Below are 24,683 nucleotides of genomic sequence, written 5' to 3'. Positions count from 1 at the left end.
CTTCTAAACATTCAGCTGTGCAAAGAATTAGGTGCAAACAAAAGCCAGTTGGGGAAGATGGACTCTGACACAGAAGGAGGTCCAAGAGGTCACATGAATGAACTCAAAGAGTTGTGCTTTGACTGAGGAGAGACAAAGGTTGGTAATTTGCATTTGCTTCTACAAACACCTGGCAGAATGCTGGAGAAAGGGAAGGTGGTCCCATTTTAACGCTCTAAAAACAGAACTAAGTTAGACTGATCCTGGATTTTTTGTTTGTTTTACATTTTATTTACTTTGGATTATTACTTTTAAAAAGACACAAACAAAGCTGTTATGAGCACTGCATGACTTAGAAAGTACCAGCCCAAATGGTATATTCAGAAAAGGACCCATTTCACCCACTGTACATGGAAATGCAATTCCTTAGGGGCAGATAATCAACACAACTGTTATAGTAACATAATCATTTTTACTTAGTCACAATAGCACATGATTAAGTGATAACATTATTTTATTCATTCATCACTACTTCTGATTTTATAGTTAGAAAAAAATGATATAGGGTAATAAATTAAAATTTCCAAGTTGTTCCTAATGACAAGTTTAAGAACCAAGCAAAAGCTTTAATCGAAGCTGTGTATCAGTCATTTTGTCTAGTGTGCCTTAGTCTTTCTCTTGGAATTTCCCCTTGAGGTATAAAAAGAGGTTAATGGGCATAATTTGCAAGTGCTGGCAGATAGCATTCTATCCTTTAATGTTAATTACTTGAGGACAAAAGCAGGTCTTGTTTAAAAAAAGGATTTAAACAATTTCTTAAAATACTTATCTAGAGAAAGAGTAAATAAAATTGTAGAAACATTTTCTGAAGATTATTATAGTTAATAACAATATAAATAAATGCTTGTATTTTTAGGGATGTTACAATATGATACATTGCATTCAACAAACATTTATTGATGTTTCTGCTTCACAGAAGGAAATGCTTATTGTTTTGTGGGTGAGTAGACACAATTTCTGCTTTTGAGAAATTAGATCCTTCTGGTAGCACAGAAAATATTTAATTGGATTTTCAAAGAGTCATGGTATCTTTAATTTTTTTTTAAAAAAAGGTAAAAACAACAGTTATTAGTTTTTTATTTTGTGCAACAGTAGCCTTAACTAGTAAAATTAAAGAATGATTAAAAACAAGAACTCCATAAATATCCTAGAAAACCAACCAACCAACCAACCACAGCCAGCCAGCCAGCCAGCCAGCCAGCCAGCCAGCCAGCCAGCCAGCCAACCAACCAACCAACCAACCAATCAAAACCCATGTAAACAAACAAACTGACTATAACTCTTAGGTAAAATGGCTATGTTAGAGCTCAGAAAGTGATACCCCAAAGTGAAGGCCTCAGAAGCAGCCTCAAAAGCAAAGTCTTCCTCTGACCTTCTCCTGCCCTCCTGTCTCAGCCTCATTCTACATAGAAACCACAGAAACTAGAATCCTCTTCCCCAAAGTGGGTCATAGAAATCAGTACTTCTTTTTCAAAAGCCAGCCATAAAGACTAAAATTATACTGTAATTTCCCCCTGTCTTTCTGTCTTGGAGTTGGCCATAAAGAAATTCTCTGACCTACCTTGTCTGATTCTAGGTCATAAGACCCCCACATTCCAGAAGGAGACTGAACTTAACTTCAGTTAAGACTGAAGACTGCCCTATACCCTGGAGAAAGGAATGCTACACAAAGAGGTCAAGAAGAATCTGAACAGATGGACCTTGCTGGATTTCCCCACTCAGTCTAGGGTCATATCTATTCACATCACATTTCTATACTGTTCCTGTATCATAGAGCCTAAGCATAAAAATGAACAGGTTTTTTTCCCCCTATATCTTTGGGTCTTCATTCTGAAGGCTCCCTTGTCACATAAAATTATGATCAAATAAATGTTATGCTGTTTTTTCCTATTAATCTGTGATTAACAGTTGATTTTTCAAGAGCGTGAAGGGGAGGTCTTCCCTTGGCCTCTACAGCTGATTTACAGATTAAGAGTTAAAATCCTTTAAATTTTTCTCCCCTTCTTTTTGAATGTCCTGATAAAACATTTCTTTCTTTTATTTCAAACTTCTGGACCTAGGGTTGTTTTTCCCCTCTCCTTTTCTTAGACAATTTCCTGAAGCATATAGGGACACAATTTGGTGTTCATTATTTTCTAAACATGTTAATTATCCACTCATGCCGTCAGAAACAAAATATTAGTAGTAGCATATTCCGGAAAGGAAAAAAAGTTATTAATAATCCACTACAATGTATAAAATTATAAAGAAAGTAAAGAATGTGAAAGTGGAAAAATGTGGATGTATAAAGTATGCTGTGAAAAGAAAATGAGTAGAAAATGTTAAAATCTGGAGGGTAAACTCATCAAAACAAATATTTTTCAGTGAAGAAAATCAGGTAAAAAGCAGTTATTTAAGAACTAAGAAACATTTTCCAATATAGCAAAATAAGAAAATAAAATCTACCTATATAAGAATACAACTAAAGCTTAAATTAAATATAACAGACTTTTTTTTCTACTTAAGACTGAAGACTAACCAAGTTGAATGTGCCACAGAAAACATTATCTCAATTAATCCTTAAAGATAGACTGTTAAATATATCTCTCCCTTTTCACTCCCCTCATTCAACTGAGATTTTGATATTATATACCTGTTTAGTGTATCTTTCTAGTTACAAATACAATTCAGAAAACACAAAAAAGTTAAAGGGAGAAAACAGCTATAATCCTGCCTTCAGAAGTAGCAAGCTGCACTTGCAAACCCAGTTTTTACAGAGTATTGAGATGTGTCTTGCCAAAGATTACATAGCTACTTTGTCAGTGGTGATATTCAGTACAATGCAGTCTGACTCCACAGCTGTTTCTCCAAATAAAATTAACCAATTTCTTCTGGGCGAGAAAATTAGAAGTCTTTTAACAAAACAAAAATATAATAGTTCTATATAAAAAAAGGTTCCATTTCTACTGTTGAAGATAACAATAAATCAATTAATATATATAACACCACCTTAAAGAAATCCTGAATAACATAAACTGTTCAAAAGACTTCCACCTGACATCTGACAGAACTGACTAATTATCCATTTCCTTTGTAAAACACTACATCCCACAATCAGCAACTGGCAAAAACACCCACACTTCTACTCCCACTAGTCAAGTTGTATGCTTAACAACTGTTGTATTTTCTCCAAACCTGTTTATGTCAGTTATACTTTCATGTAGCTAAATATCACACAATCTCATAAAACCCAAATGCAAATATAAAAATAAAATCTTAAAAAGCTGTTTGAACATAATTAAAATTGAATGTTTTTCTTTAAAGACAACTAAAAATAATGAAAAAATAATCATAAAACCATAGAAGGATTTTTTAACTCAGATTATTTTACAAGTGTCTATAAATTCTATTTAAGGAAATAAAAAAAATAATAATAGCCAATACACTAATACTTAGATTGTCAAGAAATTTATATTTAAATCCAGCACTAATTTAGCCTCTGAACTCTGACTTGAAGGCATACAAATAATGAGGCAATGGTATATTTAATAGGACAAAATACCATCATTTCAAAACAAAGTAATTATGAAAAAAGCATGCAAGATGTTGTTAATCATAATATATAAGATGGTAAAAAAAGTGCTAAATATAAGACTTTTCTTTTCCTCAACTTGTTAAAGAACTGAAAAATTTCACTAATACATATTTATTAGTCTTATTAGAGAAATTAAAAAATTACATTATTTAGATGAACTATTTAATATGCTACCAACACACATGACTGTGAAAAATTTTCTGGAACTAAATAGAATATATACTGAAGCATGAACATTTTTTTAAATGTGGTTTTATGGTTCTCTCCAATGCTTTCAAATGTAATGCTAAATTTTAGTTTCATAGACTAAATATTGTTGCTATGATCTTTTTCAGGAGGTACTACATTGATAAGAATGATGATTTTGAAGAGTAAAATATTTCAGTAGATTTCTCCCCCTTTTTCTCTTCTACTCCTTTCTTGTTCTCTTAAAATACAACTGTAGGAATCAAAACAAGAGATACAGGAGCAAATAAAAACATCTTTGATAAAATCTATAGTCACTCTAAGACTAAAAAAGGTTGGTTTCAAATGAACTCCTGGCTGCAAATCTGAGTTCCTCTCTGCTTTGCATTTTTCTTATGACAGAAATGGCTCCTTCTAGTCACATACTTTGGTGCTTCTTTTTTTTTTTTTCCTTCTGGTTAGAATGAGTGATTTCGTTCTCCTTCTTACTTTGACTTCTTCCCAATATCCCTGCCTGGGTATGCATTTAAAAAATAAAAGAAATAACAACCACCAAACATGGAGTTTTCCCAATTTTTCTTTGGAAGGCAGGCAAAAAATAGAGAAGGTCTCTGCCATTCAATCGCTGCTCTTCTCCTTAGAATTCCAACAAAATCATTTTTTGCTCCTCTTGTTCTTTGTTTTTTCTTTCCAACATAATTACTAGCAAGTTTAAACATACTATTTTGGGATACATTGAAAGACTCTATGCATCAGTGAGAAAGGAAAAAGGGGGAGTTACAGCACTGTATACGAAGATTTGTTTAAACCTGGTAAATATATGTAGTTACTCAAGTATTCACACAGAAGCCACTAGTAAGTATAGGTTATTAGGGTTGTACATATGTATGTCAACCTACCAGTCTAAATGCCCATCCTGATGATTAATTTTGGAGATGAAACTACTCATTCAGGAATTAATCAGATTTTAACTTTGCTCTATGCATGTGTTGTGTGTACAGGTAGACGGATATCTCTTAATAGAACTATACGTAAAAGAGCAAATTCAGAAGAAATAAAAATTTTCTATTCAGCTAAAAAGAGTAAATCACCAGACTGGGGCATTCTTTCTCTCCCACTGACAAATATTACTCTTTTATGCATCCTCAAATCATAATTTCATAAATTATTATTTAAATAATCTGCCAATATAGTTTGCTGATAAACTTCAATGCTGCATCATGATATGGCACAGCTAAACATCATCCATACTGATGAACATGAAAATACAAAGAAGTTTATAAAAAGAAAAAGGCACCACAGATTATAGGAGCGCACATTTTGTTTTATGGTCATTAACCTGCTCAATTGAATCACATTCGTCTAAGCTTAGCAGCTTAAAATTCATTCCACAGCTTGCAGTGCTGACATGGATATGATAAGACAGAAGAACAGAAACACCACTCTGAAGTAACCTAGCTGAACTGCACATGTTCTGACCCTTTCTGTCATCCCTGGAGCTTTTGCTACCTGGCAAATGCAACTCTAAAACTGTACTTGTATCTCCAGATCTTTGCTGTTAGCCAAGCAGAAACCTCTCTCTCCCTGGGACTAGCAGTCAGAGAGGTGTTTTCTGAAGAAGACTTTTAAATGAGTGTGTGAGCTGAACTCTTACTGAACTGAATTAATTATTAACGATGCAGATGGAGCTGTCCAAATGATAAGAACAGCTCCTGACGTGTCATGATCCAAGCTTTCATTAAACCATTTCAGGCATACTAATGGTTTCCCACTGCTCATTACTTACCAGAACTTTTCTCATAGATATAATAACTCTAGCGCCTGTAGGCAAGACATTCTATAGAAATGCAGATGGAGTTAGTTTCATCCTCCTTAGCATATTATTTTTTCTTCGCAGAACAATATTATTAAAAATGTACACCTATTTAATAGTACTAAGTTAAACAGTTTCAGTTCAGAAAAGTTGGAACTGCAAAGCTGTCTAGGAATATCATTAGGTAATTTTTGTTATAAGAATATTCCTTAAAAGGACAGTATACAACCTAATTTAAATTATTAGCATTTGTGTCTGAATTGAATTTTAAATGTCTTATACCACCAGAGGAATATATGTAGGTAAATACATTTTCAACAAACATATGCTGTACAATCATATCATATCTTGATTTATATTAGACAATGTTTTTGCAAGATAATGTTTTGCATTCTACCTCTGTGTTGGGACTATTAGAGGGCAAAGCAATTGCAGGAGCATAATTCCAAGGAGCTCTGTACTGTGATTGCTACCTGCTGAGTTTTTGTTTGTTTGTATGTTTTTAAGTTGAGAACTCTGTTCCAGAAAGCCCTTCACATCTCTACCTTAAAGATTTGGTAGTGGATAACAATGTCGATACTAATGATAGCAGACCATCACTCTAGATAGGCAGTAAAGTAAAATGTCCTTTACCTCTTTTCTTACTCAATGTTAAGTATGTGTGAGCATTAACTGCTTTTTGCCAAATGAAAAATTTTTTAATGCTCTAAAGTCAATATTTATCTTCAGAGATATAAAATAAACAAAACTGCAGTACAACAGAAGTAAACACATGATGTTTTTATAGACCAAAACATATCCCTAAAGCAGTCTTTATATTTTTCAAAGTATAAATGTTTGGCGAAGGGCTTAGGGGACAAGATGACGACTGTCTTTAAAGAGCACACATCTTGATGTCAGCTGTTTGTCATTTAACTCTAGGCAGGCTTAGGCTGTGTTAATTCACATAAACCAAGAACAAAAACTGGGGCGATCATCTGGATTGAACAATTCCGATGAGAAATCAGCTTTCCCAGGAACACCTGAGAATATTTTATTGATGTAATTCATATAGGCATTCATCTCAAATTTTCATTTTGCTTTGTATTAGTAACTGTGTGAAATGTACATATCTTTTACTTCAACTATACTTCAGATATGACTAAGGGTAATGTAAGAAGTTTAAAAATACCTTAATGTAACCATTCTTAACTTGTATCAAACTAATTTAAAAATAATTTTTTGTTTGATATTTTAAATCTTAGAAAAAGTAATTTCTAACGAGTTTAAAATTGAGTTAATATTCACTTATTAATCTAAGCTTTAAAAAGTTTTATGGCCTAAAAATAATTTAGGGTGTGGACATTGAAAGTACTAAATTATTATGTTGAAATTAATATAATAAAAATTAAAGTAATATTCTTTCACTTTTCTAAAAAATTCATTTAAATCATAACGTGACTAATATGTAAGTATATTTTTTAGATTAGGACATGATATTTTAGCATACTTAATTAGAAATAGGAAAAAGAATCTTTAGAGGAAAGATGATTTTCAGAAGTAGTATTAATTAACAAGTGTATAAACTCTCAATAATGGTGTAATATTTCCATATAATATTATCCTGTAAGATAAAGATTTAAATGCACAGATAAATCAAACCATCCTTGTTTAAATATCACTGCTAAGGCAAGCTAAAAAGAAAGGGAAAATAGAGTCTGCTTACCAGAATAATGAAGGTAACAGGTCCAATGAAACTCCATATAAAATAGTTATCAACATGAAGCCAGCAACTATTATGAAAAGAAAAGAATGTGCATAAGTAGCTCCAAAGGATACTCAATATCACAGGAAAACAGAATTTTGAAAACCTAATAAATGAAACTATTCCTACATTTGTCTTCAAAAATTCGTTTATCCTGGGCAAGAACAATTCTAATAATTCTGAGTTGGATTTGACCTATTAACAAAGGATAACAGTTCAGATACCCATACTGACCAGCTGCCAAAAAAAAAAAAGAAGGAAAGAAACAAAGGATAATTTATTTATTTCATCCTGCTGTTTTTCATATCGTATTTGATAAAGTCATACAAAATTGTGCTTGTAAGGGAAAACAGTAAACCCCACCCCACCCCTAAATACTAAGAAAGACTTGAAACTCAATATTCCAAATTGTCTCATCATTTTAAAGTTCTACGTGTAATCATCAAAATTTGCCCTTCAGATCTGAGATCAACTGTTTAACCCTATGGAACATAACAGACAAAAAAAAAAATACTGTTCAGATGTTATGTTTGCTGCAAAACAGTATGGCATAAATATGATATCTCCACTAGGAACAGATGAATACTACAAAAAATATCAAAGCACAGAACTCCTACAGTATCAGAGTAAATGATGCATAAGATTTTTCATATAATATTGAATCCCCACTGAATTTCTTTTGTCTTTCATCATCTGTACAATCAAAAAGGTTTCTTTAGTCCAAAGAATCTTTATATAACTAATTTTATCAAAGGAAAAAATAAAAAGAATTGGAAGGCAAATTCATGCCTCCAGCAAATAAAATCCTTAAAAACATGGCTATGTCTACCTTCTGTCACTTTCAGTAAATATCCACATATTAATAAATGAAAGACAGTGACTTATTTTAATCCTTTCAAACTGCCTGATAAAATATTTTCAAAGTAAAACATATGGGATGGAATGTGCTACTGTCACAATTCAGAATGAGAGTTAGCTAGAGGGTCGGCTGCACAAAGAGAGCTAATGAAGCATTAGCTTAAAACTGAGTAGTTAAACCTGTCAGACGCTTTAAGTTCAGAAGAATTTTTACTTAATATCTTTTTAAGGCCAAAAAGTTATTTACTTTTTCAATTTGTTTCAGGTCAATCTTTTGTGTTAAAAAGAAAGTCCGTAATTTAGAATCTGCCTTGCTAGAGTACAAATCCTCTGAACCTAGAAAATTACAAAAGACTTGATTGTAATTTGTGCACGGCATGCCCATTCTCTTACCAATAAAGCTTTCAGATGCTATTTTAGTCTGTCAGGGACCCTCACTGACAGCTAACAGGCTTTAAAAAATTATTCACTTGAAAAACACTCAGGTCGCTTGCAATTACTTACGCTTTTTCTGTTCCATAGCTCTTATAGTCAATAGCAGCTGAAACTCCAACCACTGTGGCAGGAAACAAGTAACCAGCAACATAATAATATTTCTTCCTTGAATATTCACTTTCAAAAACTTCAACTAACATTAGATAGAGCTGCACACCTTCTAGGCACATCCAAGCAAAAGCCGCCAAAAAGAAAAAATGTAGAAGTCCTGCAAATATTGGGCATGCAATCTATAAAAAAGAAAAAGAAAAAGAAAAAAAAAAAAATCCGAAAAACACAAAATTCATGAATACAAACAGAACACTCCAAAACTATAAAATATTCACTGACAGAAATCACTATTTTAAAAGTACATCATTATTTAGGGTACACTATTGCTTCCTAAAAATATTTATTTTTCATAAACGGAAACAAGTTAAAACACTGTCAAATCTGAAGACTTATTATAATGCCTACAGTGTATAATGCCAACCATACCAGATTTCATCACTAAGACATTTACTATTTTTAGTGAAATTAAATATCAAATAAGAAAACATATCTTAATTTTTCTCCTTGAATTTATCCATTATAAAATCTAAATATTCCTCTGGTAGATGATTTACTTTAAAAGTCTTTAGAATAGCTGTTTATAAATATATATTTTCTGTAATAGAAGTTTGTTTTAATGACAAATACCCTGACTCTAATTACTAGGATTATTTTCCTGTCATATCTAGAGTGTTCTTAAAATTATCCCAGTGCAATGAATATAGGGTGAAGCATTAACTAATTAAGTTCCGTTTCTGATACTGAGACCTCACGATGATAAACAAATTGCTCTGAATATGAAGAAAGTATCACTGGTCAGAATGACTATGTAAGCACAATAAAAAATTTTTAAATAGGATCTTTTCATTTGTATAGCCCCAGCATTTTTCTAGTCAAATTATATATCTTAATAACAACCCAGAAAAACACAAAAACACAACTGTAACTTAATATACAAAATCAATTAATTCATAATAATGTTCCTTAATGACTGGGCTGTCTTTTTATTACAAATTATCTTTCAATATTGCCATCTCAATTTTAGCAAGTTACAAGGTGAAATATTTTTATCAGTATCATATGTAGATTCACACCTATTAAAATAATTTTCAGAGCTCTGAGGACAATAACTTAACAGGTGCTTACCGTGTATTTTGTTTTATCAATGCCTATTAGGAAAATAAATTCAGCAATGAAAAGATTGATACAAAGGTTCTTGTGAATAGTATTGCGGTCGCTCTGTAGGCCACGGAAAAAGCAGAAAGTGAAGATGCAGATAGCCAGGCAAACAAGGGAAATGACAATTCCCACCCAGGTAATGACTGTAAGAAGTAATTCATGAACTCCATCTTTATACTGAAAATAAAAAGACAGGAGGAACATTAGTATTTGTGCACTACATCAACTAGAGGAAAAGAACTTTCACATGTATAGCTCATCTTTTAATATTGAACTCTGAAGAAAATTTATGTGTGTTCAAATAGGGCTCAATACTAAAAAGGAATTTTGCTCATATAACAGAATTCAATATTATGTCATCGACTTTTATATTTAAAGAATGACCTATGTAAGAGGAAGATCTTCCCTAGACAATAATGCAAGAGCCTGATTATTTCAAAATAATGACTGAAATAATTACCTATAATATGAAAATATTAACATGATAAAGTATACCTAGTTATGATTAAAAATAATTGACATTTTAATGATTTTCCAGGCCAACACATATGCCAAGTTTCAAGCTTTCACTTCTCCTTGGGTTTCTAAATATTTACATACAGAGAATTGAGTGCACAATAGATCTGAGAGTTTTAAAGCTATATTTCTTAAAGTATTTTTATCTTCTGGCTATCATTCTTTCAATCAAAAGAAGGAATACTAAGACACATTCCAGAAGCCATTCTGACTTTCTGAAATCTGCAGCTTATCATGGTATACAAACTGGTTAGTAAACTTAAAGGGAAAGCTGTAAAACTAGATTCAAGTGCCCGTGATGGGAAGGGTATGCTAAATTTTAGAGCCTTCTGTGTCTTTTGTATGACCTATTTGCTGTTCATTTTTAAATCCCTGGTTGCCTCTGCCCAAAGGAGAAAAACTTAGAACAACCCTGTAAAGTGATATTACAGCACGTGATTTTGAGAAGTAACAATAACGTAGTTCCAAGACTTCTTAAAATATATGGACAGCGTAGAAACAATTAGAATTCCACATTACTTTGTTTGCTTTTTAGTTACGATAAGCACCCAAAGATGGAACTATTACACAAGCTGTTTTGAATCTCTAAGGTCTTTCTGGGCTACTAATTAGAAGTGCAAATACTTACTGCAATTTCCCTGTGGGCCATGAGAATTGCAAAATTGGTTAGGTGGCTGCATGCACACGTTGTACGAGTTTTATTAGTGTCAACCAGCTTGCAGCCCTGGGTAGACCAATATCCCATCATAGTTCTCTCTGAGTAGTTCCAGAAGGAGCAGTTTGCATTGAAATAATTGTCAGGCTGGGAAATAAAATGAGAAGATAAAATTAGGATTTTAGACTCTAAGATGGCAATAGCAATTGTTTAACATGTATGAAAGGTTATTTAGATTAAACTTTGCATGTTTCGGACTATAAAGTTTTTCATCAGCAAAATTGTGGACTATGTTATACAAGGCAGATATCTAGCTTAAAAGGGGCTTTATAGTCCGAAACATTCTGAAGTATACTCTAAATTACCAAAGACCCATTTTACACAATTAAAATTTCCATCTTATGATTTTACATACTGACGGTACATTAGAATCATTTTTTTTCCTTTCTGATGAAATTAGAGCCATGAATTTGTTCTGAGAAAATTCTGTAAGGATCAAGTGTATTAAAAATTCGTTTTCAAGTTTAGGCCCATTTCTGGATAGTTCTAAGTGACAATTTGAATCATGCAGTTAGTACCTCAGGCTCTCAAGAGTGAATCAAGCAGATATGAGGACCAAAACCACAAAAATTTATTTCTTTGCCAATTCTAGAGATCCACTTGGTTATCTGTGGGCAATTATTCACTCTATTTATAACAAAAATTCTGCAATCTTCCAAGAGTGTAGTTATTTAATTATCAACTTGCATTCTAAGGCACAGCAAAAGAATCACATCTCCTCAATCCTATATATTTTAAAGACAATAGCTGATAATAGTTGTATCAAATAAAATCAATAAAATGAATTTTAAAATAATGATTTGCTACACTAAAAAAGACAGCATCTGAAGAGTTAATACAGGGCTATCCTACTGCTGAGGTAAGAGTTAATTTTCATTCCAAAACAAATTAGAGTCATTTACATTTTCCTGTTGATTACTGAATTAGCTTTCATTAAGAATACACTTAAGTTCTAATAATCACTGAACCAGGCTCATTTAATTTTATGTTCACAGACTTAAATAAACTTGTGTCTCTGACCTAGTCCAATGCTGAAAATTCAAATGGAAAGGTCTTTTCTCTCCTCCCTCCCCTCCCTCATCCCCAACATGTCAGTTTTGTTTTACTTCCTCTCTGGTTTTATAACCTTCCACTACTTCATTAGCATACATTAACTTACATCAATGTGTGGCAGGGTAAAAAGCACAGGATCAGTCAGGTATACTCGGCTGGACTCTTTATTGATTGAAACCGAAATGACGTGAGAATTCACTGCAATGGTGCTATTACGACCAAGGAAGTCAGCACCCAGTTTTATGGTTGCATTTTCTGTACTAAGGAACTGTCCCAGACTACGGTAAATGATGAACACCAACTTTGCAAGCCCTAGAAAGGTAAAAATGGTCATGTGACTTGCAGGAAATATGCTTATAAATAAAATAAGATACAATAAAATAAGAATAAAATGAAAAAGCACTTGTGGAATCTTTACTTAGATTAAGTTTATTGGGATAAACTAAGGCATTATTTTAAATCTGCTTTTAAATGTTTAAGCCATTTTTGTTATAGCAGAAGTCAAATATTTGGCGTTTAAGAATTAATAGGTTTAACTGAACAACAACAAAACCTGTCAATTTTTAAAAGATTGCTCCATCTTACCATTCCTGCTGTTCTGTTTGACAGTATTTGCAGAGAGCTGAATTGAGCTGCCTGCTCCTTTGATGCCCAGAGGAAATTTAAAATCTTGGACTTGTCCTTCTGTACTAAGTACAGCAACTTCCAGAACTGGATGAGGAAAAGGATAAAGAAGAGGAAAAAGGGGCATTCTTTAAGTTAAACTAGGCAAATGCTAATTGTAAGGATGTTGCTGTTTTCTTTTTTTTCTACTTTCAAAACTTGACTGTTAAGATTTCAAAAAATCATGAATAAAAAACTAAATTACTTCAACAGGTCTTAAACCTTGACTTCTCTAAAAAACTTTTGTACAATCACTTTATTTCTTCACATTTTTATGTCTTTTCTCCACAAACTCCAAACTTTTAGCCTATGAGTATGAACAGGGTATGAACTCACAGTACATAAATTTCAAGGTTTTGTTTAAATCATAAAATTAAATAGAAATATTTCAAAATGTTACTTTTTTGGCTGTTTATGTTAAGTAACTTTTCAGTGACCATTACTTGGCAGTGGTAAAACTAAGTACAAAGTATAAATTTGAATGCCTTTTATCAATTATGAAGGTCAGGTTTGCAAAAATAGATTTTTTTTCCTAATTCCTAAAAGTAGTGAGATCAGCACAGCATATTTATGAGAAAATGTCTATGGTTATATTAAAACTTCCCATTAATTCTCATTAGTAACCACCAATCTTTACATACTCAAGTTGGGCAAAATAGGACCTGTGGGCCAAATCTGACCTGCCATCTGTTCTTGTAAATAAAGTTTTATTGGAACACAGCCATGCTTACTCATTTATATATTGTCTATGACTGCTTTAGTGCTACACTGCCAGTTAAGTATTTGCAAGAGAGATCACATTGCCTGAAAAGCCTAAAATGCTGTACAGGCCTTTACAGAAAAAGTTTGCCAACCACTTGTAGTCTAACCCAAACTCCAAAAGTTCAAATCAATTAGCAAACTGAAAAACATGTAAGAAAAACAAGTCAATACATAAGAACATTTACCTGATCAACAAGGCCAATGTTGTTTAGCTTTGTTTAAAAAATATAATGCATAGTAATTGCCCTCAACATAAATGTTTGCTATCTACTGTTAACTCCAAAAAAGACTGCAATACTTTATACTAATACTCATTTAAATTTTAAAAATAGAGAAGTATTGTTTCTACAACTATCCTACATGAATTTGTAATTACAGTGTCATTTTATTGATGAAATGAGGGTAATTATGAAAAATGTATTAATTTCTGATATTTAAATTAAAAAAGTAACACATACTCTTAATAACAACTCAAAAAATACAGTCCATAAAATTTTCTTTGAATTTTACTATTTTTAATGTCTATATCATTGCATAGTTACTTATATGCTTAGACAAACACATAGTACATATGTAGTTACACACATGCATAAACACACACGCAAACACTAAGAGATGCCATGAATTCACCCACATCTTTTTTAAAAAATGGGCTCATACCATTATACAGTACCTCTTGGATACTAATTTATTTTTTATCTTCCACAGCTTTGTTTTGTAAAATATCTAAAGATTTAGCTGTAAACATGAAAATACAACATCCAAAGATTTTTATAAGCAATTAAACTACATGTCAAACCACTGAAATATAAGTTTATGAGTCATGTAACTCCTGGAATTTGATCAGCTGCAGAAAGTGGTTGAGATAGTTATTTTATTGTTCCATGTTTGGAAAGATTAAGCAGGTGGCTAGGTGAATGATCTCTTCTCCTCATATCAGATTCCATGTAAAAGGGGGAAGAACAGTGACAAAAATACACTTAATATGTAACTGTCTCTTCCCTACACTGAAAGGAGCTGTCAATTATTCATTATTCTTAAAACAAGACAGAAGACAGAATGAAAGAAGAAAATCCTTTGAGTTTTCATGAAACATCTCCAGTATAGATATACATGTACATACGGTTAATTTCATTCAACAAATATTTACTTATTGAACTTTAGCTTCATTCAACAGAAATTTACTTATTAAAGTTTAAAAAGTAATGTTCATAGTAAAGAAAAAAATAATCTGCTTAAGTTTTTTTTAAAAGTAATGAGGTAATGACTACAAATCTTGGTAGATATTTTTTACGTCACAGAGTGCAATAATCAACTTTATACCAATAAATACATAAATTTATATTGATGAATAAATTTCAAAACAGATAAAATAGAAATTTTCGTAGAAAAATAAAACTGACTAAAGAAATTAAAAACCCCAAAAGTTTATGCACGATGAAGAAAATCAACTGATAGTAAAATATATTGTGATTTTTTTTCTATTTTCTCCTTCAGAAATTAGAAAAGAAATGCATCCCAACTCATTTCACAAGACTTGCATAATAATGCATAAGACAGCACTAGGAAAGAAATTATGTTATCCTCACATTAAAATGATGTAAAAAATCTTTAATAAGATATACACACATTTTTAAATATATCCTGAACAAATTAAGTTTAACTCAAAAAGGCACATAGAAATTAGTAAGTTTGAAAATGTATTAATAATTCACCAAATTAAGAAATTAAAAGAAAAATTTATTTAACAGAAATAATTCAATAAATTTCAATACTCATTTAATATAAAAAAAACTTTACAAATAATAAAAAGAAAAGGAAAATTCCTTGACCCGATAGGCTTTATTATCAGATAAAGGTTATTTATCCAAAACATATAGCAAATAATGGTGAAAAACCTGAGAAGCATTCCTTTAAAAGTCAGGACTTTATTTAGCACTGTACTAGGACCTAGCTATTGCAAGTAACTCAAGAAGAGCAAAAGGTTTGAAAACTGCAAGGAAAAAATTCACTGTTATTCACAGTAAAACATAATTAACTATGTAGTAATCATGAGGGACTCTACAAACTATCAGAAGTAATAAGAATTTAGCAATGGTACTGTCAGCAAAATCAATTATGTTCCTATGCACCAAGCAACAATTTTAAATATGTAATTTAAAGAGAATTAAACTCAGTTTAATTCTAATGAATACTCCAACAAGATTTTTTTGCATGTGAAACTTGACAAACTGATTTTAAAATTCATACGGAAGAGATGTACAAAAAAGCAGACAAAGCAATTTCTTAAGGAGCAATACTGAAAAACTCAATAGAAAGCAAAATCATTGAGGAAAAAAAAAAAAAGCAGCAAATAGTAGGTACCCCTAACATTTATAGAAACTTAATGTATGACAGACATATCATTACAAATCACTGGGGAAAGAATGGATTATGCACCAAATATATAGAACGAATTGGTTATGCTACATATTTAAAAAAAATCAAATTAGTTCCCTCTCTCATATCATAATATAAATTACATTGCAGGTGGATAAAGGATATAAAATGTAAAGAGACAATTAGCATAAAAAATTCTCTATAAGTTATCATTAATAAAGAAAATATAAGAACCTTATAAACTGAAAGTAGAGAAAGTTTTCTTAAGCAGAAACCAAAAGAATATTTATTAAACAAAATACCAAAAGCACTAACCCTAAATTTGATAAATTTGACCTCATTTTTATGTAAAACAATAGATACCTTAAGAAAAGTTAAAAAGAGAAGAAACAGGCAAAATAAATATTTGTAAACTATATAATCTTTGAAGAATTAGTGTCCAGAATGCAGAGAAATACAAAGAAATAGACAAATAGGAGAAAGTTGTGGACAACAAATTCCCAGGAGGGAAAACTAAAACAGGCAATTAAAAAGAATCAACAGCTTTAAGTAATCGGGCAACCGCAGATTAAAACAAAAAGTGATCAATTCAAACTCATTAGATTGCTAAAATTTATGTCAATAATAAAGTGTTAGCAAAGATAGTCACGGTATCACTGGTGAGAAGGTAAACTGGTAAAACAAAGTTAGAGAGCAATTTGGCAGTATTTAGTAAAGCTGAAGATAGGCACGCTCCATCATTCGAAAATTCTGTTTCTAGATGTGTGTGTGTGTGTGTCTCTGTATGTCTAAAATGGCATACAAAACCTTTCACTGCAGTTTTTCTTACATCAGCAAAAATGTAGAAGCCATTAAAATATCTATCAGTAGAATAGTTAAATAATTGTAGGGTATTCTTAGGTCAAATGCATTAACTACAGGTACACATGTCAACATGTATGAATATGAAAATATAATGGCTTGGATAAATTATACAATTATATTTATAGTGTGAAATCATTAACATTAAAAACATACAAAGTGTTAAATGTACATACCTGCAGAGCAAAAAAAAAAAAAAAAAAAATTAAAGCACTTATTACTACAAAAAAAAAAAAAATTAGAGATGGCAATTATCCCCTTCTCGATCTGAGCATAAAGAAGGAAACTCAGGGGACTTCCACATTAAATATAATTATTATTTTCCAAAAAAATTGCAGCAAATATGGTAAAATACCAAGATGTGGCTCAGCTGGGTGAATGGTGTACAGATGTTTATACTATTCTGCATATACTTTCTGAAGGCATTAAATAATATGTCTTATTCAATTGATTCTCTGAAAATGAATATACTTGGTTCGTAGGAAAGCCATCCAGAGCCTCACTCATAGCCAATGCTGTAGACAGATTTTTAATATATTTCTCTGCCCTTCTATTTTTCAAATTCAGAGAGTAGTGGCTGCAATGAGAGGCAAGGGGAAGAACAGTACACGAGAGCCTATAGGAAAAACTCACCTCTGCCAAGAGACCTGCAACTTTCCAGACAGGGGCTGCTCCAAATGGGTTCCACAGTTGTAAAACCAACCATGGAACAGAACTGAAGATGACAGGAGGCAGAGTCAAAGGCTAGCCTCATTGGTTATGCAGCATTAAGGAGTAGTAAACCTTTCTTGTTGTGGGCTGCTGGGAGTTTGGGGGTTTTGTTACCCCAATATAAATAAGCTTAAAGTTACAGATACAATCACGCTGGCTATTAAGCCCATTAGAAAAAGGAATGAATGGGAAATTTAGAATACATGAACACCTACACCATCTGATTAATCTTAAGATCACAAGGAAAGACAACCAAACATTATGTGCCTTGTGATATGATGCAACAGAAAGTTCTCTCAGTAAAAAAAAAAAAAAAAAAAAAAAAAATTAAATCTGGCTTCACCAAGCCGCTAGATCTGATTATCAGTAAACCAAGCATATATGTATGATGCACAGCAGGGAGGGGTAGCCAAATCCAGAATGTGAGAAATTCTACAGGATAAATCATACCACCTAATTTCTTTAACAAAAAATGAAAAAGATTTTAAAAATCAGATGTAGGGAGAAATGACTTTTAATTAGAAGGCACCCAATGGACATATCAGTAAGTTGTATTATATAGACTTTATCGTATCCTGGTTTGAACAAAACAAGTATTAACAACATTACAAAAAGTAAATGTGAACACATTTTGTTATCTTTAGAGCCTATTTTTGTCAATTTTTTTAAGTATAATGATATTGTGATTTTTTAAGGAGTATGAGATACATATGACTTTTTTACAGTAAAAATAATAGGATGTTATGATTTGCTTTATGATAATAATACAGTGGTGACAGGAGTAAGTTGAAACAAGATTAGCTAGATGCTGTTGAAGTTAGGTAATGGGAATTTTTATCAAAACTAAAAACTTCTGCTTTCCCAAGATGTTAAGAAAATAAAAAGGAAAGTCACATACTGAGGGAAAACACTCAGAAACTTAGAATATATACAGAATTCTTACACCTCAATAAGAAGACAGACAACCCAATGAAAAATGGGCAAAAGATATAAACAGACACTTCACAAAAGATATGTGAATGGCCAATAAACACATAAAAAGAAGTTATCAGCAAAATGTTATTTATCAATCACAGAAATGCAAAACAATGAGATGCCAGTACAAACCACTTAAATGGCTAAAAAGCAAAAGACTAGCAATCCTAAATATTGGTGAGGATATGGAGCAACTGGAACTCTCACACACTGCTGCTGGGAGTAGAATATGGTACAACCACTTACTAAAATAGGAGCCCAAAAGTGGAAATAACCCAACTGTCTAACAAGTGAGTAGATATGGAGAGTGTGGTATATGTTCTTACAATGTAATAAAACTCAGCAATAAAAAGGACTGAACTACTGACACTCCCACCTATATGGATAAATCTCAAAAATATTCTGTGTAAAAGAAGCAAGATCAAAAAGAGTACATACTGTATGATTCCATTTAACATAATGTCTAGAAAAAGTAAAACTAATCTATAGTGACAGGAAACAGATCAGTGGTTGCCTGGGGCTAAGGGGAGGAGACTGACTACAAAGAAGCGTGAAGAACTCTTTGGAAGAAACAGGAATGTTGACCATGCTGATGATTATATGTCAAAACTCATCAAATTGTACACTCAATTCAGGTGCTCTTATTTTATATATAAACTGCCCCTCAAAGTTAATTTTAAAATGCCACAATCAAATATAATGTAACAGGTAAAATTATACCCATTTTATGGGGTTATATATTAAAAAGGTAAATTATTCTCTGAAGTTAAACCACGGAGAAAATCACTAAGGAGGAATATCAAATTGTTTTCATAACCAAAGATACTATAACCATGCCTTAATTAGATAAGACCTTCAAGAGAGTGAGGACATAAAACAGTAAAAGGCTATTTTAATCCTCATGTATGAAAAGAGAACAATACAAGTCCTAGGAAAAAGTTGAATGTTTTCCTCATACTAAATTATGGAATAATTTTTTATCCACAAAATTGTTGACATTTTAAAAATCAAAAAGACACAACTATTTTAGAATATGTAAAATGACTTTCATATTGATAAGTCATAGGTAATCAGCATACAGATGCAGTAAATTCCAGGCATTATTTTAGAGATAGTTGTAAAATGTAAACTACATTCTAAAAGAACCTCCATCCACAATGTTTTTCAATGAATGAAAAAAAAAAAAAATAACAATATGAAGAATAATCCTTTAGAACTCTGAAAAACATAGGTATTATGAAAAATATATCCCTAGACATTTAATTTTTCAGAATATGTCTCAAACTGGGATAAAAATATCTTGGACCTATAACAGTAGTGTTCTACATATGCAAGGCTGATGGGAACACTGAATGACAATCTAACCCATCAAATTTTCTTGCACACTTGAAGGAGCAGACGAAGGAAATTTCAGTTTATTTATGTATTTATTTATTTTTAAAATCATATTCAGAAAATTTAGAAAACAAATTTGAGGTCATAATGTGCCACTTTGAATAATACTTTTCATGACTCATTCTCTAAGATGATCAAGTCCACACTCTATCCTAACAGGTACATCACTGGAAATATTTGAGAAGTATTGTTTATTGTACATCTTAAAAATCTTGTAAGTAATTAAATTAAAATTATGAAAGCTTTAGACAGAAAGGGGGAGCTTTATTCATTCGATATTCCTAGTAAGTCTATGGTAAAATACCCTTTTCCTCATGATGAGGTATCTCAGATTATGACAAGCCAAATTATTTTTACTTCTTTTAGTGTGAAGTTATTGCGTGATTTTCTCATTGCCAAAACTCCATAAATGAGAACAAGTGATTCTAATAATACTTGATTTCTTCTTAGAAATTCATGCATTTAAAATAAATGTAAGGTTTTGAATTTAAACCCAGATATATAATTTATGTCCATTTCTTCTATATACTCTTCTTTACTGCATTTTTTATATGTAGCCCCATGACTTAGGCAGGTACGATTAGGCTCAATTAAGCAACAAGACATGCCATCCCTGAGAGCAAGACTTCATTCAATATCTGCTGACCTAATGAAGTTAGTTCCATTTTGGGTAGAAGAGTAGTCTTTGTCTCTTTAAGTTTTTTTTTTTACATTTATGTTTGGGAAAATTTTTGCTTCACTAAAGGATACTGCAAACTTCATGAGTTCAATCTTACAGAATAATCAATTCTAAATTGGTCAAGCCTAAATTTTACTTACTGAAATTCTTTCAAATATTTTCCAAAGTGAATTCTCACCTCTCAGTGGCAGCATTTAACTGCTAAATTGTACTTCAAAACTACCTGTAGCTATTTTGCAATCTATGAAGCGTGGACATTCTGTATTGTGGGAAATGTAGCATATTGACCGCATTTATACTTGAGGGCAGTTGTGTTAATATAAACATTAAGCTCAAGTTCTGTGTGCTAAAATATTTGACTAGGAGAACACACTCCATAAAGTATTTAAATTCATTAGGAACATATTACATAAAATGGAAAAGCATTTGCCACAGTTTCATAGCAAGCACTTTCATTACTTAAGCAAATACATATTCTGGCATTTGAGCACTCTTGTGCTTTTTCTCTTTAATGATTTTTCAATTGAAAACACACATAAAATCAAATTTTAAAATATATAGAATGGATTTTGGCTTTTGCATTAATTTTATTAAGTGTGATCAATAATTTCTCTTGCTAACAGACAAAAAATAATTTGACGAAATTATTCCTGGTGCTTTGTGAGCCACCACGAAGTTTGGCATTGGGAAATAACTCAGATTCAGAATGGCAACATTATTCTCTTGAACATCTATCTTCCACATCAAAACTAAACCTGACAATAGATTCACTTACCAATATTTTCTGTGGGCATTGAGACCCTTGTTGGTTCTAAGAGATTGTCAGCTAGGACAAAAGCTCCTTCTTCCAAAGTATCAAGTAACATTGTTGCAGTATGTGCTTGTTCAGAAGAATTCATATGTTTCCATGATTCCAAAGCTTCAGGTCTCAGAAGGTTGTCTACAGTGTCAACAATTGCCTGCATCCATTAGAAAACTATCATTAATTTTGATGCCTTCTAGAACCAAGGTGATTTTCAATCACTGACTAGTGACAACTGTAACATTTATCTGTCATGTTGATTTACTCTTATTTCAAGATGGAAGAACACGTGGACAACATATAGCTGGTCAACTTGAAATATATCTGACCACTTCAAAATAAGACTGAGGACTGGCAGACTGCCATTTGATTGTAAAGAGTAGGAGTAGAAAGGGGGCTTGTTTCTCTTTATCTAATCATACCTCAATTGTTGAAAAGAAATACAACAACCAGCGTTGGCTCTTAATCTGCAGCATTACTGTTACATGTACGGTCACAGCTACTAAAGTCATCCTATTTAAAATCTTAAGACTTGAAAGTTCTAAATAAAAAATACTGATGTCTCTGGAGTAGACTAATATTTATGTTTGAAAATTAGACAATATTGCTCTTTTGGAACCTGAACTATAATAACCACCAAAATTTTATAAATTATCTGTGAACATTTTCACTCTTCCAATTCCCTGTTCAGCTAGTAAACACTTGAAAATATACCTTAATTCATAAAAAACAGTCTGCTTTTAAAGAAAGCAATCAAAATATTTAAAACCTGTACTGATAATTTATTGAAAACTGAAAAGCAGAATAAAATCTTCATAAACATCCATGTAAATACTCATGTAGGTTTAATTTTTTACCATACAAAGTAACATTAAATAAAAATACAACCCAGTCAGTTAATAAATTGAAGTCAGGCTCTTATTCTGATATTTGCTGTATGTACCTACACACTGACTATGCCTTGGATAGCTAAAATCACTAAGTTCATTTACTGTATTCTATTTATCTAGTCATAATGTGTCCTTAAGCCCATACATAAATTGTGTTGATATATTAGTAATCACTGAGGAACAAAGAGCATACATTGTACAAAGAACAACAATAAAAATTGGTAGTTTGTGGTACCATACTGAAATAAGCAGGGGGAAAAATTGTTTGAGGCTACTGTCAGAGTAAAATTAATTAGCTTAATCCATCTTAATATCCTCGTTCTGTCTGCTTTGTGAGCCACCACGACCTTCTTGGCAGGTGGAAGATACTTCCAACTGGTGTTAAAGACTTTTTTCTCTCTCTAACAGGAGACAGAATAGTCCAAATGCTCACACTGATACTGCTGCAGCCATTAACTAGAGTGGAACAGAAATTGGTCTGCTGAGGCCAGATTCATCAGTCACCAAGAAATACAGACTGGAGCTTCTAATCTAAGTTACAAACGAATCCTCTGTCACAAAGTGGGAACTTGCTTCATTTGCATAGTGTAAGTCAGCTTCTGATTTGTAATTTAAGGAGTTTTATTAGTCTTATCTGAACAGAAAAGCTCATTTGAGACATACTGAAAATGACACTGGTCAGAAATTAAGGTCATGCTGAAATATACAATGTATATACATAAGTTGCTGATGACACGGTTTTATTAATTTGAAACACTCCTTATTTATTACCATTTGTACATTTCTAGTGGGATCAAAATGATCATTAGCCTAATCATAGTCCTAAAATAGCCTCTTCTTGACAAAGGAAAAAAAAAAGCTATTCTTTTCCCACTGAGATATATGTCCTGGGCAACATACCAATTATTGCATTTCATACATTTACTAATATCTTGAAGGTGAACTGAATGCTTGAGCTTGAAAAATTCCATAGACTTCAGCAGTTATTTCTTTGCCCCCATTAGATAGGCTAAAAGGGACACTTAGAACATTAGTACCCAAAAACAGACTTTCCTACTGTCTTGTAAAGTTTTTGGTTCCAACAATGTCTATTACTTAGTGAGATACCATTTTTTTCTAGACTTTGCCAACCAAAATTAGTGAAGTCATGGCTTTTGAATAACCTCTATTCTATGAAACTACAAAAGTTCTTTTGTTTTGTTGTTACAGTATACAGATTAGTTCTTCAAGGTTTGATATACCATGGTTATGGTCTCCAGAAGAGCAAGGTTAGAAAAAAAACTATCCTCCCAAAAGCAACTTCTAAAATTCACAGAACAAATCAAATGCAATTTGGTATTAGTATACTGATCTATCACACAGAACTAGCATGGCCATATTCCATTGTTAGCCTCAGCATGTTTCCTATTACCTGGATATACTAAGGACAAAAACTGGCTGGAGTGTACAATCTGAGCCAAAGATAGCCTTTCTGTTTCTTTTAGCCTGATATTATGTAAGATATACTGATATCACTGTCACATGATTTATATTTCATTTCTACTAACCCATCCTCACATCAACCCGATTCTAGAAATGACTCCTAAAAATTTCAGGACAAAGCCTATTTTATTTAAGAGTATACCACAGAGATTACAAAGCAGTGACTTTTTCATGCACATACATTATGACTACACCAGTCTTTGATATGATAAGCTGCCAAGAATATATCATAGCTGTTTTACTCGAGTTGTTTTTTAATCCACAGAGATAACAACAGGAAACAAAGAGATTATGTGATTACTTTCCAATTAAGAAGATATTTCATTAAAGTTCTTGTACTTTTGGATAAATGGAAAAACAGCAAAAATTATTAAAATAAATTATTTGCTAATTCTGAGAGTAATATACCTGTGAAAAGCCAACATTTGTACAGCTGATATGGGGCACATTATATAATTATCAAAGACTGAAATACATTGGATCATGCAGCAAGATGATAAAGCGTGGCAGGTAGCTGAAGAAGGGAGAAAGCAGGGTGACAGCACAGGAGAGATACCTTAAGGTAAGCCCTGCATGTCTTCTCTCGTTTTTGGAGCTTTTAAGTAAAAGAAAAGAAAATCAGCGGTTAGATTTTATCTGTTGAAAATGAGGAAAGAAGAAATCCTCAAAAACTAAGAGGGTGTTCTCTGGAGCTCAAGATTTATGATGCATAGGTCAGTTCTCTGAAATGTCTTGTGAGTCTTCACTGACTGCCAAAACTCTTGTTTACAGTTTTTAGCTGTACTTTATTAAGTATACTAATCCAGAGTATATTGACAAAAAAGGAGGCAAAATATATATTATGGTTAAAAAAAAAAAAGTTCATTTTTTACTTTTTAAAAC

General features: G+C 32.0%; 1 protein-coding gene across 5 annotated transcripts in view; it reads right to left on the bottom strand.

Moving 5' to 3' along the window:
* The window catches only part of ADGRL2 (adhesion G protein-coupled receptor L2), a 180,618-nt gene that overhangs the window by 13,269 nt on the left and 142,666 nt on the right, over positions 1 to 24,683 (bottom strand). For all 5 annotated transcript variants that reach the window (XM_063105500.1, XM_063105503.1, XM_063105505.1 and 2 more), the window contains exons 9-16: positions 24,358 to 24,396; positions 21,403 to 21,586; positions 12,788 to 12,913; positions 12,309 to 12,514; positions 11,063 to 11,236; positions 9,886 to 10,095; positions 8,719 to 8,939; positions 7,318 to 7,384 (exon numbers count right to left, since the gene is read on the bottom strand). In XM_063105500.1, coding sequence (XP_062961570.1) covers positions 7,318 to 7,384; positions 8,719 to 8,939; positions 9,886 to 10,095; positions 11,063 to 11,236; positions 12,309 to 12,514; positions 12,788 to 12,913; positions 21,403 to 21,586; positions 24,358 to 24,396 — 1,227 coding nt within the window. The remainder of the gene's footprint in view (positions 1 to 7,317; positions 7,385 to 8,718; positions 8,940 to 9,885; positions 10,096 to 11,062; positions 11,237 to 12,308; positions 12,515 to 12,787; positions 12,914 to 21,402; positions 21,587 to 24,357; positions 24,397 to 24,683) is intronic.

The sequence above is a fragment of the Cynocephalus volans genome, chromosome 8, assembly GCF_027409185.1.
Source record: "Cynocephalus volans isolate mCynVol1 chromosome 8, mCynVol1.pri, whole genome shotgun sequence".
In the NCBI taxonomy this organism is placed as follows: Eukaryota; Metazoa; Chordata; class Mammalia; order Dermoptera; family Cynocephalidae; genus Cynocephalus; species Cynocephalus volans.
This window is presented reverse-complemented; position numbering and strand designations above follow the sequence as displayed.